Consider the following 17,407-nt stretch of genomic DNA (forward strand, 5'->3'; position numbering starts at 1 on the left):
GCTGGTGGGAGGTGCCCTTCTGTGGATTGCAGTTGTTTAGTCTTTAGCTTCCATTTGTTATTCTCTTTTCATCTCCTCTTCTCATCTTCCTCTCTTGTGTGGACAGGTGATTTTCCAGCCTTTAGGTTGGGGCCACGTGGTTCTTAGGAGATTGCATTGAAGATAAATGTAGTGAGTTGGGCAATGAACTGGTCAGGCTGCTGAGTTCTTCAACAATCTTGTCTGCACCTCTACTACTCCATCTCTATTTTAAGCCTTCACTGAAACCTCCCCACCTAGGACACTCTAGCCATCTGCCATCCTCACCCTTGAACCCAGAAACCCAGCCCATCTCTAGGAAAGGACACAACAATGAAGACTGGGGTCACAAACAAGACTGCTTTTGTTTTGTTTTGTTTTCCCTGAGATCTGAATGATCAGTCCTCAACAGATATTTGTACCTTTCAATGACAACATGGCGCTTTTTGCAGGGTAAATGCTTGCAAATTTCTGTTGATCAATTTAAGCATTTTGATCCTTCACTAAAACCAACTAGCAACCTACACTCTGTGTATATGTGCATGTTTTTCTGGGAATATAGGTGTGTTAATCAGCTTTCTATCACTCTGACAAAATACTTGAGAAAACAACTTAAAAGGAAGTGAGATTTATTTTGGCTCACAGTTTCAGAGATTTCAGTTCATGTTTGCCTGACTTCATTGCTTTGAGTCTGAGGTGAGGCAGAACATCATTGGCAGGGGAGTGTCACCTGCTGTCCTCATGGTGGCCAGGAAGCAAAGGGAGAGAAGGTGCTGTAAATAAAGCACCCTTGGGGTAAGTCCCCAGTGACCTACTTCCTCAAACTAGGCCCCACCTCCTAAGGTTTCTACCACCTCCCAATAATGTCATCAAATTGTGAATCTATCAAAGATTAGCCCATTAATGAAGTCAGTGACTTCTTGATCCAGTCACTTCCAAAGCCCCATCTCTCAACATTGCTGCATTGGAGACCAAGCCTTCAACCCATAAGTTTTGGGGGGATGTTCCAGATCTAAACTATAACAACAGGAAAAAAGAAACTCAGTCTGTCTAATACCCTTATTCAACAATCTACACAGACAACTTCTGTGACTGAATATGTGAAAAGCCAAATACTTTCCCCCACACATTAAGAAAGCAATTAGTTCTATAAGGGTCACAAGCTGAGTATCCTCTAATTTAATTCTGCTCTGTGACTATCACCCACAACTTGAGGGCTCCATCCATGAGACTGTCCCTTACACACATAAATGTGCACACACGCGCACACACACACACACACACACACACACATGCAGAGAGAGAGAGAGAGAGAAGAGAGACAGGGAGAGATGCCAATTGCAAGCCCCAGGTTGTTTTACCTGTGCTTCTGACCAACTGGCTATGAATCAGGATTCCTATAACCCCCTCAGGCTTGGTTAATCTGCTAGGATGGCTCACAGAACTCAGGGAAACACTTGCTTCCATCTAAGGGTTTATTACAAAATATATCACAAAGGAAACTGATGAACACCAAATGGAGAGAGGCACAGATGAAGGCCTGCAGTTAGGTGTGTGAATCTTCCATGCCTTTTCTGGTACACCCCCCCCTCCAGGAATCTCTGCATCTTCCCAAAGCTCTCTAAATCCTCCCTTTGGCTTTCTAGAGGCTTTGTTACATAGGCATGCTTGATTAAATCATTCACCATTGGTACTCAACCTAACCTGCAGCCCCTCTCCTCTCCCCTGCCTTGGTCTTTTGCTGTGACCAACCCCCATCCAGAAGTTTCCTACGGGCTGCCAGCCATCAGTCAGCTCATTCATACACAAAAAGAAAGAAAGAAAGGGAAAAAAAACCCACTTTGGAGATTCCAAGAATTTCAGGAACTTTAATAACAAGGAAACTGGGGCAAAAACCAAAGATATATTTCACGATATCACAGTTTCCCTATCTTTTAAAATAATTATGGCTTTATTCCCATTTTTATTTTTTATTCTCATTTTTAAATGGCTTCTGGTGAATGCAAAGTTGAACCAAAAGGTAGTGTCCCAGCAGAACTGCTAGAGCATTCACTGCAAATGCAAATGAACAGGCCTGTATCATGGGAACCACACAGGTCATCTAACCACAGATGAAGTGGCTTTCTATATTTATACATGCAAATAAGTCAGTGTGGAAAACATGCCCCAGAGCTGAGTGGCTCCCCTCAGTCCTGTCAGGTGGCCCTTGGGCACTTGCAAAAATAACTCATGGCATCTTCATAAAAAACATCCAAGACAAAAATAATAAAGACATTTCCACTTTAGTGACCTGCCTTTCCATTCCCACCTTCTGAAAAAAAAAAATTCAACCATAAGATTCATTCAAATTCAAAATGTTTTAGGGCTATTGTATTTTGTAGACAAGAGAAAGGTTGCCCTATTCATTCCGTGTTCTGGAAGCTTGTCAGTTGCTTAGTGGTACTGTTTTTCACAAGTTTTGCCATGCAAGTTTAATTCTTTCTTAAAGAATGTATTTATTCTCCAGATGCTACTGAGATATTGAAACAGAGGCAGATAAACTTAAACATGAACTATTTAATAATTACTGTGTATTCTAGAACATCCTGCCTGTGACACAGCTCCTCGACCCGTCTGTAATTTGGGGATGGTAACCAGCCAATTTCACATGAAACAATTATAACTTAGCCAGGATTATGACCAAATGTTCAGCAAAGTGATTCAGTGTGAGTTACAAAGAGGAGGACCAGTCAGAGAAGACTGAAATGGTGTGGGAGGAATTTGTAGGTAAGTGAAATGGATGCCGAAGCTTAAGGCTGGAAAGTTTGAAAGAGAGGGGGAGCAGTTCATCTGAGCCCAGGTTGGGAGAAGAGAAGGAATCCTGGATGGTTTGGGGGCAAACGGAAGATGAACTTGGAACAAAGGATTTGTGAGGAGAAGTGGTGATATATCAACCTAAATCAGGGTTTCTTTTTTTGAACAGATTGGGAATTTAGGCATGTTTTCTTATCTATAGGCAGTGAGGGGGAATATTAGAAAATGAGATTGTCAAAGAAAATCTGAAATGTGTGTTTCTGCCGCATGGAACATGTGAGTTCATCCAATATGGTGGCCAACGTAGAAGATCCTCATAGGAGCTCTGTGTAGGACTCTGCATGGTCAGCCGTTGTGATGAGAGCAGTATTCCAGACAGATTTTGAGTCAGGATGCTCTACTCCAAGACTGCAAATCTCTCTGAAAATGGACTTGACCTCTCTCTAGAGGAGTTTGATAATACTTCCAGGTAACAGGCTCACTGAAGCACGGAGGTCTTGCCAGCTCTGCCCACCATTGCATCCCCTCACCGCTAACATGGCCCTTGGCACAGAGCGGACAATCTGTATCCAATGCTGAAAAACCTGGGGATGGTATTTGGGACAGACAGCAAGGAGAATACATTGCAACTCATACAGCAAAAGAGAAGTTAAAAACAGGGTATTCAGCAAGCAAACTTGAACAACTTCCTGATTTTTGTGGCTGCAAAACAGTACAAAATAGTTAGGGAGAAATTTGATGTATTAGAGTGTGTTGGAATTTCTTCTGATCATGGAACCAAATAAGACAATTAGAGATTAAAAGCTGCAGATCAGAGAGGCAGAGCCGTCCCTATTTTCCTGTGCTTATGCAGGAAGTGCATTTTATAGAAAAGTCAGAGAGGAACTGAGGGGAAACGGAGCTCCCAGTGCCGGGGAATTCACAGCAGCCTGACAGGCACTCAGGGCTGAATTTGCTGCCAGCATGTCACCCTCAAAGAGCTGCTCCAAGGGACCCTGAAGTCACTGACCAGCTTGTCACAGGGCTCAGGAGGCCATGCTGATGAGGACGGCACATGAGGCTGGACTCTAGGATGGTAAGACGTTCCTATTCTTTTGATTGTTACAGTCTAAAACCAACTTTTCACTTCCTCTTAAATTTTTAGCTATACTTTCAAAGCTCTGTTACTCTTTAAACTTTCCTTTAGGTCTTATCCACATTTAGTAAAGAATGTGACCTATCCCCAGCCTTGGTGGTATGAATGTTTGCTAGAATTTGAATTTGAGAATAGAATTTGAGAGTTAGTCTCAAACTGCCCCCTGGTATTATTACTTGCAAATCTTCAGCTCCAGAGACAACAAGCTCTCTGCCATGTGTCTGTGAGCTAAAGCAAACCAGGCAGCGAGAATGAAAATTTGCCTCAGTCATACTGTAAGATGTGCTGTTGACTGAGAGTTTTAGCAACCATGTGAAGTTTGAGATATGGTCTTTGCCACGCACGCTGGGGCATGGCCTCCATTAAGAATCGTGGACATTCTAAAAGCTCTCATTCTAGAAGCTCGGGGTATTTTTAGAAGTTACTTGTTCCTATGAATGAGGAAATCTGGCAGATGGCTCTTCCGGCTGGATTTTTTTTTTTTTTCTAGCTTTCTACCAACGTTCGATGGAGGCCACTCTTGCAAAGCTTTGCTCTCCAAGGACAATGGGGGGAAAAGCCATTCTGAAAGCTCTGGCAGCAGCTGCAGGGCTGAGTCTGGAAGGACGCTGTGCCACCGAGGCATGGATTTCACACAGCTCTTCTGTGACCCTGTCCCTAATCAACAGTGGGAGGCAGGAAAGGAAGTGTGAGCAAGAACAAGTCATTTATCACATGGAGAGAGCAAATACATCTGTGGAGGCCACACTTGCTGGAGCTGATAAGAATGCTAGTCCCCAAACAGGGCAAAGACTAGTGTGTGGCTGTTCTCCATTGAAGCCACTTGCTTAAAATTACACATTAGATTTCATTTTCTAGAAGGTTTGCACCAGTTTTATGAAATACAAATCAAAGTATTAATAAGGGAAATGTGCCATTTAAAAAATAAGTATAGTCTTGCTGTACATTGTTAAGTGCATTCTTATTGCCATTTGGCCTTACATCTGACAAAACACTCCAGGAGGGCTCAGAAAAGTCACCTTTGGGATATTAAGGTTTTTCCGGGGATTCTTAAGAAGTCTACTGTATATACATACTGAAGAATCAAAAACAGCTTGACTGTAAGTCTGTGCTTTGATGGCAAGATTTCCTTTGATTTTTAAATTTGCTCATTCCCTAATTAAAGTGGCAATCCTAATTAAAGTTTTTTGCTCATTCCCTAATTAAAGTGGCAATCCTCAGAGTGCGGATGGCACAAGTTTCCAGGATGGCAGTTTTTTGATGCAGTTCGTGTGAAACAGTTATCATTCCTAAGATTTTGTTTCTTGATTCTTTTCTTTTCTTTTTTCTCTTTTCTTTTCTGTCTCCCTCCCTCCTTCCATCCTTCCTTTCTTCATACTGGGTTATAGGATTGTGCACATTTAACTTTCAAGATTATTTAAATTATGTGGGTTTGGGCTGGAGGTGGGCTCAAGTGGTAGGAGCACCTGCCTAGTAAGTGCGAAGCCCTGAGTTCAAACCCAAAAAAAAAATTGTGTGTGTGCATGTGTGCACATGTGTGTGAATCTATGGTCCCACAGACAATGCAAGAAAGTTCCAGTTTTCCCATATTCTTAACAGTACCTGATATTGCCAGTTCAGTCTGATGGCTGTGAAATGAAATCTTGTTTTATTTATAATCTGATCACTAGGAAGGTGGGTTGTCTTCTCATGCATGCCTTTCACCCGTCTTCTCTTGTGAGTTGCCTGTTCATTTCCCTTTTCAATTGAGGCCATTTATCTGTTTCTTATATGTATAGACATTCTTTTTCTATTCTGAACACCAGTCAGTTATGTGGGTTGCAAATACTTGGTTTGGCCACTTCAAGGTTTATTTATTTATTTATTTATTTACTTTTGTTATTAGTAATATAACATAGGATCCTATTAATATGTATAATTTTTACAATTTTGTGTATCGGTTTAGAAATAAATTTACTTAAAATTTAAAAAGTGAAGTTAGTAAGCTGGGCATGATTGCACACAACTGTAATTGCAGCACTTGAGAGGCTGAGGCAGGGGGATCATGAGTTCCAGGCCAGCCTGGGCTACAGAGCAAGTCCTGGGCCAGTCTGGACTGTATAGTAAGACCCTGAATCAAAACACACAAGAATTTTCCATAGATGTAGAAAAGCATTTGATAACATTAATAACTATAAATTGTTTTAAAATATAAAACTCTTAGAAAACTTAGGGTAGAAACAAACTTTCTCAGGTTGATAAAGAGTATCAACTAATTCCTACAGCAAGCATGCACTTAGTACTGCCACACTCCTGAAAGGCTCTGGTGTTGAGTTCCCTCTTCACATGTGGCACCATGGATTTCTCTTTCAAGCATGGCTGTTTCTCTCTCTCTCTGGTGTGTGTGTGTATGCTCACATGTGATCGTATTTATGAGTTTCTTAAGTTTGGTTTGGTCAGTTTACACACAACTTATCAAGTGTTTTCTAAGTTTGTGGAATAGGGTGCTATGTTAGCTTAGAGCCAGGATGCTAGAGTTTCTCCCTTGGTGATTGTCTGGGTCTGGGGGCTGGATGTCAAGAGACTCTAGAGACTACTTTGGAGGGGACAAAGTAGCTGGATTACCCTAGGGCCGGCTTCTGTCCTACACTGAAGGGCTGTCCTCATCACAACTTCATATTCCTGACTTGTCTGAGAAAGACTTGTTAGTCAGCTTTGTATCACGGTGATGGAATACTCAAGAAAATCAACTTAAAAGAGGAAAAGATTTACTTTGGCTCACAGTTTTCATTCATGGTTATTTGGACCCATTGATTCTGGGCCTGTGGTGAGGCAGAGCATCATGTCAGGGAGCAGACAATGGAGCACAGCTGCTCACCTTATGGTGGCCAGGAAGCTGAAAGAAAAAAGAGGAAGGGTTTGGGAACAAACTATAGCCACAATGGCATGCTCCCAATGACCTCCAACTCATTTCCTAAAGTTTCGCTCTTTCATTAAATTATGAACCCATAATTGGATTAATCCATCTATAAGGTCAGAGCACCCATGATCCAATCACCTCCCAAAGGCCTCACCTGTGACCCCTGCTGCATTGGGAAGCAAGCCTTCACATGAGCTTTGGGCAAATATTTCAGATTCAAACCATAACACTATTGATGGATCCAATGAGGATAAAAATATTGTAAGAGACTTTCTGTGACTGTATTTTGCCAGAGGATTAAATACAGATTATTTCCTAATACAGCACTTCCTAAGGATTATTTGTAAGATCCTGGCAGTGATACTGAAATATTAGTTGTTTACAACTGTTAGTTGTAAACATTGCTGTCACGGTCACATAATATTTAACAGTTTTAAAACATTTTTTATGTGGCTGAGAATGAGGAGGAGCAGTATGCTTTCTGAGGAGCACTTTTCATGGTAGCAAACAAACTTGCTCTAAACTATTCTATTAAAAACAAGGGATTCCAGTGCTATGCAAACTAAGCCAGGTCCTGGCAATGTTGAACACACAGAACAATCAATGAACTCTTGGCCGGTAAGGTCATGTACATTTAAGTAAGGCAGCTCTGAAGCAAATCAATGCTGTGTTGTGCATTTCCTATAGCAGATACTGAGATGAAGATATGCCTTAGTAGAAACAGGAAAACCATCAGGAAATAGCAGTTTAGATAAAAATGGGTTACGACCAACAGGGAAAGAGCTGAGTTGATTGTGATCTGACTCATTTCATGGTGAAAATGTCAGCTTAGAAGTGAACATTCATGTGGTTCTTAGACAGGGGGAAGGAGAAATCCATGAGCTAAACACTCCTCCCAATAATGGAAGTGTTTTCTTCAGGGCTAATTCTTTTTCCTTGAAGTTGGTATTCCTGTCTCTCATTTGATGGCAATGGTATCTTAGAGACTCAGCAAAAAATTTCATAGGAAACCAAAGGGCAGATTCCATGATTCAAGAAAGAGACTTAACTTAAGACTATCTAGGCATTTCACTGGAAGTCTTGTTAAGTTTTAAATAAAGCTTTCCTTAATTTCAAGGAACAACCTAAACCCTTCCAAGCCAGGGAAAGAATAACAGGCAAATACAGAAGCTTTATGTGTTTGGTCCTGGTTTACAATTCACTTGGGATCTTGCACAAAGTTCCCATCTATGTAGGTCTATCCATTGGCTTGAATGATAATGCTTGACCTTTTCTCTTTAGACATGCTTTGGCAGACATAATAGATGCATGAATGCTTTGGCAGATAGGTCAAAATGCAGGCTCAGCTCCTTCCAAGTCTGGATTTTGATGCTGGTCTGAATTTCATAGACTCTCTTCTAACCAAATTCAGGAAATTTCCTGCCTTTCACGTGCATAAGGTTTCAGATAAACCCCTGTTCTCTCTCCCCAGAATCTTTTTTTTTTTAACTTGCTGTCATTTGCCAGGTTCATGGTCCATCGACCTCTGAATAGAAACCAACTGAATCACTTTCATTATCTGTTCCTACATTTTCCAGGCACCTTTTAAAAATGAACAAGAGCAGCTCTGATTTGGAAAAGGTGAGCCAGGGCTCTGCAGAAAGCCTCAGCCCATCCTTCAGGGGTGTCCACGTCAGCTTCACCACTGGTTCCACGGACAGCCTGGCCTCGGACTCCAGGACATGCAGCGATGGAGGTAACAGATTGGCCCTTGATGGACAGGTTTAGATTCTCCTGGATCTGTGAGCCAGGCCTTTGTTGATTGCCAAGATTTGGAAGGGCTGAGCAAGGCCTACTGCCTTGGTCCTGCTTTCTCCATGAAATGAACCGTACTGAGGAGCAGTTGAAATTCATTCCCCCTGTCCATACTGCACTGTAATTATAAGAGCATTGGCATGACAACAGGCAGGAGGGGGTTGAGGTTGAAAGCACGTTGGAAGGTCCTGATTCCTTGGGTAGCAAGCCTCCTGTGTATATGTCTGCTTTCTCTCATCAGGTTTAGTTCTACACTAACCACCAGCTTTGCCCTCTGTGCATGTGTGTCTCTCTGTCTCATTTTGGACATGGAAGGTGTTTACATAAATGGCTGTTAATTAAGCATGAAGGTTTCATCAGGTCACCAAGCATCGCCCATTCTGTACCACTAAAGCATAATATGTGGCTAATCCTGATTGCGAAGGCTCTTAAAAAGGAACTCCTTGACTTTCTGTACTTGTGTCCTGGCTGGGTAATATTTAAAACCTCTCACCCCTTCGACATTCTTTGTGACTGTGTCCTCTTACATCTTAGACCTGCCTTAACATGTAAGTATAGACATGTGCTCACATGCCTTTCTTTCTCATTCCTATGGAAGTATTTCTTCTCCTAGGTGATGTTGGAGTAGAGGGCTCTGTTGTAAATTTGCTGTCAGTAACATTTTTCTGTCTAAAAGATGGGTACCTGCTAAGGCAAAATCATGTATTGTAAATCAGACTGTGTATTCCCATCAGTTCTGATGGGAAACCTCTGCTAACTCTCATTTGAAAACAGGAAATATCTTACTGTTAATTTGGGGGGGGAATGTAGCAAAAAACGACTTTCTTTTTCTGCAGATTTTTCCGGCTCCTATCTTCTTCCTTTTCCCAACCCATTGTCCAAAAAATTCAATGAGGCAGATTATTTCCTGGGAGGCTGGGCATTTAAACCATTAACTCTTATGCTGATCAGCTCTGATTCACTCTCTTGAGAATTGTGACCACTTCTGAGAGAGTGATCTACAGTGAACCCCTCTGTCAGCCACCAGCCAGGAGGTATTGATGAGAACTGGACATAATTGTTTGGGTTCACCACTTAGCTTCTCAGTAAGTCATGATGTCTGTTCTCAGGGCTCTTAAGACTCACTAGGAAAGATAAGATTAGAACACATGAAACATTGGTAGATGAAATAAGATAGGAAACTGGGCTGCCCAAAACATAAAGGTTTACAGAGGCTTCCAGGAGAGAAAATTCCAAAGGAAGGTTTAAGGAAGGATTTTCGAGAAGGTGGGACTTCAGTTCATGTCTGCAGTGTGGTTGGAGTTGAGGAGGTGGATGTGAGGAGCAGAGGGCTTTCTAGGTTATGGAAACAGAAAGAGGGACCAGAGGCACCAGAAAGAGGGAGCAGTGCCCCTTGGGAGAGAGAGACCAGTCTGATGCTCTGTAGTGGATACAGTAAGGGAGAAAGGGACGTGAGGTTGGTGGGATGCTGGGGCTGGAGGTACAAGGCTCCAAGACCAGTCTGCGGGGGTAGGACATAGGAAGCTGCCAGAGGTTTGTGATGGCCATGGGGAAACCCAATTAAGACATTTTCTCATGTTAGTTTCTGAACAACATGAATTAAAATGACTATTTTTATGATTATTTCTTTATCACATGTCAGTTACTCAGTGGAAAAGCACCTCAAAATTTGGGTTCCAAGATCAGTAAGGTGTGTACCTTGCCAGCAGACTGACTCCTACGAGCCAACCATTTCTATCTCCTACTCCTTCTTATGACTGTATACCAGACCCAAATTTGAAGCTGGCAAGAGGGCTGGCGGCGTGGCTCAAGTGCTAAAGCACTTGCCTAGCAAGTGCCAAGGCCCTGGGTTCAATCCCCGGTATCACAAAAGAAAAAAAGAAACTGGCAAGAGACCAAAGACATTCTCCCTACCTCCCCTGTTTTCTTTGTAACTTTTGTTTTCTTTTTCTTTGGTGGTACTGGGGCTTGAACTCAAGGCCTGTTATTTGCCAATAGGCAAAGCACTTTAGCTTTTAAGACATACTTCAGACCTTTTTGTTTTAGTCATTTTTCAGATAGGGTCTCACCCTTTCTTTTTGCTTGGCTTCCCTAAGATAGCAATCCTTCAAAATCCATTTCCCATGTAGCTGGGACTGTGGGCATGAGCCACTGTGCCCAACCTTTTTAACATTTCTTACACATTAATCTGGAAAATATACAGAATCACTGGTCACATAATGTGAGAAGTCCTTCATTCAGCTTTGCACCATAACCAGGGCAGCTTCCTTTAGGTCTGTTATTGAGCAATTACCTTCAGTCCTGTGAGTTCTTACTTTTATCTGATAGCTGAGATATTTATGCATCTCAAGTTTTGTTACGATTTGACATCTCATACTGAAGTTGACTCTGGATCAGAATAGAAGTACAATCAATTCAAGTTGAAGTTCTCTGAAACTTGCCAGCAGACTGACTCCTGGGAGTCAGTAGTGTTGCTTCTCCAATGTTATATGTAAAGTCAAAAGATACTACTTATGCATGTATTTGTCAGTAAGAACTCACTAGTAAAAACTGTGCAATTTGTTGACTTTTTGTATCCACAGTAGGGAAGCTCTGAGTGAGTTGAGGAAAAAGTCATTCCAGAACACATCATAATAGTAGTTTGTATAAACTTGTTGGAAATTTATCAGGGTTAGTGGGTAAAGTTAGTCATCTGTACTTCAGGTTTTGTGGCAAAAGACAGTCTTAAATTTAATAGGAAAACATAACCTTTTTTACATTTTTAAAAATAGGAATTTATCTAAATTTTATGGTAACAAAATGACATTTTTGCATCAACGTTAATTTTACCTCTTTATACTTGTACAGAGGATTCCCTATCCCTTCTGACATATCTGTTAACCCATTTGTCCATGGGGGCAGTTGGGATGAACAGTGAGTCAACTTAGTGGAAGGAAAAATGCATCTGTCTAAGCTGTTGTTTGGTTTGTACTTAGTTTGGGAGGTACAAAACGTGTGTGTCAGGACAGGCCTATGAAAGCTGCCATGGGGAAGATTATCTGCAGTGAGAGGATAGATGGACATGGGAAACATGGTCTGTACAAGATCATCAAAAGTGGTCATCAGAGGACACTTTCGCTTCAAGTGGTTACTTTTAAATAAACAAACCTATTGTCGAATTAAGCTCATACCCCTCTCTGATTTAGAATAACATTAAATTCACTTCAGTGGTTCAGTAAACACCTTTGATACCAGAAGAGAAGAGATTCACATTCTCTGTTTAATTAAAACCATTGGCACCAGCCACAGAGAAGAAAAGTGCACCTATACGGTGAATAGGTGTCTATTAGTGCGAATTCTTGTGTCAGGGCAGTGCTGCTCTTTCTATAACCAGTAAACCAGAGCTAGAGAAAAGTAGTTAAGGACCATGGCAGTAGTCAGCTTGGTTTGTCCAACAATCTGTACATTAATTTAGACAATCATTTGATAGATGTCTGTAGTGTGCAAACTGTGCATTGGGTACAGTTCTAGATGCTGAAGAAAGATCAGCAGTGGAAAGAACTGCTCAGCCCCTTCTGGAGAAAGATCAAGCCAGGAAGGGGGTGGGCTGGGTGGGCGTGTCTGTCAAGGGGAGAGACAGGAAGTCCACAAATATTAGACCTCAGTCAAAAGGAGTGACAGCCTGACCTTCATCAAGCTGTCACCTGTGACTCTGTAAGAAGAAATCAAATTGTTTAAAGGAGGTCTTGGAAAACGCATCTAAAACTGTCAACCTAAATGCAGTGTGTTTTCTGACTATGAAACAGGCCTGTTAGCACACTTGATCCTAAATTCATGGGTTCATTGAAATTTATTACACTGGTCATTTCCCCTGTGCAGCATGAACCCCAGCCCCCTAAGGAGACAAATTAAGTCATGGATTGTGTTCTGGGAAATCTATTTATTACTAAAGGATGAAGATGATATCCCAGAAGAAAAGGTGTCATTGATAAGATTTTCAATGTCTTGAGCTACAATGTCAGCCAAGTGGAGGCTCACCTTAAACTTTTCTCTCGAAATTCTATATTATTACTTCACTCAAGTTCATACATGTCTATGATAAAAATTCAAACAACGCAGAAAGGTATGGAATGAAAAGTCAGTTTTCTCACACCCCATCCCAGCTCTCACCACCACTTTCAACATTTTTTCCTATGTCATCCCAGATTTCAGATGTCATAAAACTCAGTTCTACATGTTTCTATACTTAGTGTATCTTGAAATCTTTTGAGTCAGAACCTATAAGTCTATGTCATTTTTTAAAATTGCTGCATACTTTTTCATTGTATAAATTAGTTAAACCTTTCCCTTACCCATGCACATCAGATATTTTTCATCATAAAACTACACTAAGATCTGTTGACATACATAAGCAGGATTTGGTAGCATTATCTGTAAGAGAAATACTTAGAAGAAATGGAATTGGTGCATCAATATTTGCAGGTATTTCATAGAGATTGTACTAAATTTCCTCTAAAATGTCAGTTTACTGGTGGAGTGGTTCCAAGTGGTAGGACACCTGACTAGCAAGCATAAAGCCCTGAGTTCTATTCCCAGTTCTTCCAAAAAATAAAATAAAATAAAACTGTCAGTTTACCTTCCATCAACAGCATATGAATATTACTCTGAATGAACTTTTAATTTTAACTATCTTGAAAGAAAGCCCTACGTGATTATGGTACAAGAAGAGACAGGAAGATCACAACTCCAGAAGCGCAGGTGGACTGCTGGGATGGAGCATGGGGCTCTAGAGCCTGTTTCTAAACTGAGACCTGCTGCTTTCTTTTGCATGTAACTCATATTTTCCTCCTGATTATTGTTTCCTGGGTTGATCAAGTGTTCGGAGAGATTCCTCACAAATGCCACATTTTTCATGCAGTTGTAAAATGCTAATAACAGACTTCCAGTTTTATCTTCTTTAAAAAGCCAAAGCAAAATATTCCTTTAAAAGAAATCTTTTTTTCCCCCTAGTGTTCATGTAGAACCTAATCTTTTTTTCCCCCTAGTGCTCATGTAGAGCCTATTCTGATTGTGGAACCAAATAAGAGCTTGCACAATTTTCCTTTGGAGGAAAAGTTGCATGTGAAGCTAGTGCACCCTCTCGACCTCACCCTTCACATCTCCTGGCGTTTATTGGCTGACACTTGCACAACTGCCACTTCCTGTGCTGAAGTGTAGTTCTGTCACCTCTAATGTGAGGGGGTTGAGCTAGGCCCCATGCCTGGGCGAGGTTTTCTCTACCGCTTTGTTCCCAATGGCTCAAACTCAGTAGGCTCAAGAAGTACTGACTGATGAATGGACAGATCAATAAAGCCACTTGCTGGTGTACCCCCATCCTATTGTTCAAGTTTCTCCCACAGACAAATAATTCAATTCGCTTCACCTTACTGGAAGTTGGAGAAGAGTCTAGCACAAAACCCAAGAGCTAGACTCTGCCTTTTGCCTCCGTGTTTGCTCTGGCAGAGCACTGCACAAAGTTGCTGAACGGTGCTCATTCATATGGCTCAAAACAGGACTGACCACTTCCTCTGTAAGCCCAGCTCTCATTCGGCTGTAGAAACAATGAAAGTGCCTATTAAAACCCAGCAAGAAGAGAGGACTCTATCTTAGGGTAAACCTCACAGTAACACGTTTGAACTTTTGCCCTACATTTCTGCATAGGGCTTACCCTGTTTTTCCCAATCACTGAAATCTTGATTTCTCCTTTGCTTTTTAGATATAAGGACCCCAAAGTACTATACCTTCCTCTCCACCTTCAACCTTTTTAAGATCCCACCCAGTGTGCCATGTGTGAAGACCTCTCTCCTCAGAAACACATGCACTAAAGCATTGCTGAGGATTCTCTCTAATTGGGCTCTTCCTTTACATGGAAAATTGAAAATTGGAAGAAAAACTTAAGAACTGATGTTTGGAGCTCTCTGGCTCAGTTCATATGAAAAATTATTAGAAACTTATCAATGATGTAACTAAGATGTTAATACAGTTCCCAGGAAAGTTTCTTACCCTCCTACCCCCCTTTTTTTTACCCTTAATCATAAGCCAGAATTTGGAGATCATAACCTAACACCAACATAAAATCAGGATAGAGATGAATTAGTTTCATATTCCTTTGGACCTAAGTCCTTTTGGCTGTTGGCCAAAGTTGTTCAGGATTTTTGTTAAGACAGATTTTTCTGAACCAGTGGTTTACCTATGAATTTTGAAACTATTCTGGGAGTAAGGGCATATTCATTTGCTTTTCCTTCTGGCTTTTCTAGATGTAGCAGCTGCTCTCAATACTAAGAATTTAGCTGCTCCATTGCCTAAGGCCATGTTTATGAAGAGGTAGTTCCCCAAGTAAGAGTCATAAAAGAAAGTGGCAGTCGGTGCCCTCTGATTCCAGAGAAGACAACTACAGCTTGTCACATGGTCAAGAAATCAGTTTTTTCTAAAAGGGCCACATGTTAGCATCCATTTCAAGGTGGCCCTAAGAAGATTAACATCTGCAAAGTGAAGGAAATCTGGAGCTCTCAGAGTGAATTTGGGCCTTCTTGCCATTCATCCTTCTATACCTAGAGTCTTAAAAATGCAGAAATTTAGAAGAAAGCATCAGAGTGAAAGATGGTGTGCCTGTCATACAACTGGGCATTTTTTTAAAACATGAAAATCATTATTTATGTTGGTAGGAGTTTACTTCTGCTGAGCAAGTGTGTGATAAGGGAGCATTTCTTATACTTTGCCCTTCTCTGTTCAGTACAGGCATCACAGAGAGATTTTTGGGTAACAAACTAAGATGCAAAGAAAAATAAACTGGCCCACTTACCAGTCTTTGGAACTACACCTCCCTCCGAATGCCTAGTACCCCCTGCCAGATTTACCCAAGTAGTTATAGGGTTTAGATCTGCTCAAAATCACCCACCAGCTCAGTTCCATTGGAAGGCTCAAGAACACCAACGAGGATAAGGGAGACAATCCCTTCTCCCAGCTGCCCAAATACAGTTTCTGTGCCAGGCCCTACCCTAAGGTCTATGGCAGACTTGTGATCTAGCAAATGAGCAGTGTGATGGATTGTTTTTTCCCAAGATTCCTGCTATCCTTAGATCAGAACATTTACCAATGGGTAGCTATGGGAGCTAGAGATGGAGGGAGCATGAGTGGAAGCAAAAGAATCATCTGCCTAGAAGTATTTTACTTCAGAGGTAGCTCTCAGACAAAATGTAATATCCAGAGAAGTTGAAAGCTCCATGTGGCTGAAATTATAGGCTGTTAGTGCTGGAAGGGGCCTTCCCAATGATGCAATCTGGTCCTAATTTTAAATAAGAACACACAACTGGACTAAGCCAGCATGTTAGGGATTTGTTCCTCGGTTGGCTGTGACCCTTCAGGCTCATGGAAGCATGAAGGGGCACACTGGCAGCTTCCAAAAAGTTGATGTTAAAGACAAAGAGGGAAAAACCAATAAAGATGGGGAAATCAGCGCAAGACTTAAGGAAGGGACTGGCCAAGACAACCTCCTTCCCCTGCAGGTGCTACTGAGGACAAGAAAGGAGTACTGACCCCCAGGCAGGCTGTCCCTGGAAGTGTTGATTAGAGCACAGACCAGTAAGGAGGTGGAGATGGGAGGATTGTGGTTCCAGGTCAGCCCAGGCAAAAGTTGACAAAACTACTTCAAAAAACAAGCTGGGCATGGTGGCACATGCCTGTATCCAGCTATCTGGGAGATAGAAATAGGAGGACTAGGGTCTGAGAACAGCCTCAGGCTAAAGTGTGAGAACTTATCTGAAAAATAAACTAAAGCAGAAAGGGCTGAGAGCATGACCCAAGTGGTAGAACATCTATCTAACAAGGGCGAGGTCCTGAGATAAAATCCCAATACTGCCATAAAAAAGAAAAAAAAAAAATCACAGACCAAGTGTTTAGATTCCTCTCCACTACAGCCCCACCTCCAGCCCTGGTGACAACAAATTGAGATTCAGACATGTCCGCGGTGGTAATTTCTTCTGTGCAGATGGCAGAGAAGTAGGGAGGGCCAGCACTTTCTTGCTCAGCAGTCTAGGGAGTTGGTGGCAGAAGCCTTCTGGCTAGGAGAATCTCATGGGTAGGTGTTTTGCCCCTGGCTTTTTTAGCCAAGGAGCCAGGAAATGATCCTCCTTTCTCAGCCTCTTTTGCCATTGTCTGTGCCAGTTGCTAGCCAAGCCCTTGGGAGCCGAGTTGCTTTCCTGGGGAGTGTGGAAGAGTAGACCTGTGAACTTCAGGGATGCAAAGCCCACTGGTTAGTGGCCAGCAGGGTCTCCTGCCTCTGACTGGCTGTTTCTTGAACACCCTCTGCTCTAAGAGGTGAAAATTCCTAGACTTGTAAAGCTGACTGGTCTCAGCTGTGCAGCTACTGCTCGATTTATTATTAACCTGAGCCCTCCTGGAAGGGACATAAATCACTCACTCAGCCTCGCTGGCAAGAACCCCGCCTGCCATTCGCAAAGCAGGGTGAGGTGAGGATGATCTTGATAAATCTCTGGGAACCAAGAGCAATTGCTACTTCATGCTGGAAGTGTGTGAGAGCAATGTGCCCTTTCCTGGGTCCACTGAGATACAAGGGTGTGGTGTGGTGCCCGACAGCCTTGCTTGGCTGCAAGAGGTTCCTCTTTGCAGAGCCTGCCGCGTCTCAGTTCTTGTGTCCAATGGGCTGCATGCACCTGCTTTGTCCTCCTGTGAGCTTTGCATTTTGGGGCTGCACTGAGCAGAAGGCTCCTGCTGTCACACACTGATTGTTG

The 17,407-nt window shown here is 42.1% G+C and overlaps 1 protein-coding gene across 1 annotated transcript in view; it reads left to right on the plus strand.

Annotated features, from left to right (window-relative positions):
- Prag1 (PEAK1 related, kinase-activating pseudokinase 1) overlaps nucleotides 1-17,407 on the plus strand; it is a 51,810-nt gene that overhangs the window by 21,448 nt on the left and 12,955 nt on the right. The window contains exon 4 of the mRNA XM_020152912.2: nucleotides 8,423-8,580. Coding sequence (XP_020008501.2) covers nucleotides 8,423-8,580 — 158 coding nt within the window. The remainder of the gene's footprint in view (nucleotides 1-8,422; nucleotides 8,581-17,407) is intronic.

The sequence above is a fragment of the Castor canadensis genome, chromosome 14 (genome assembly GCF_047511655.1).
Source record: "Castor canadensis chromosome 14, mCasCan1.hap1v2, whole genome shotgun sequence".
NCBI classification, from domain to species: Eukaryota; Metazoa; Chordata; class Mammalia; order Rodentia; family Castoridae; genus Castor; species Castor canadensis.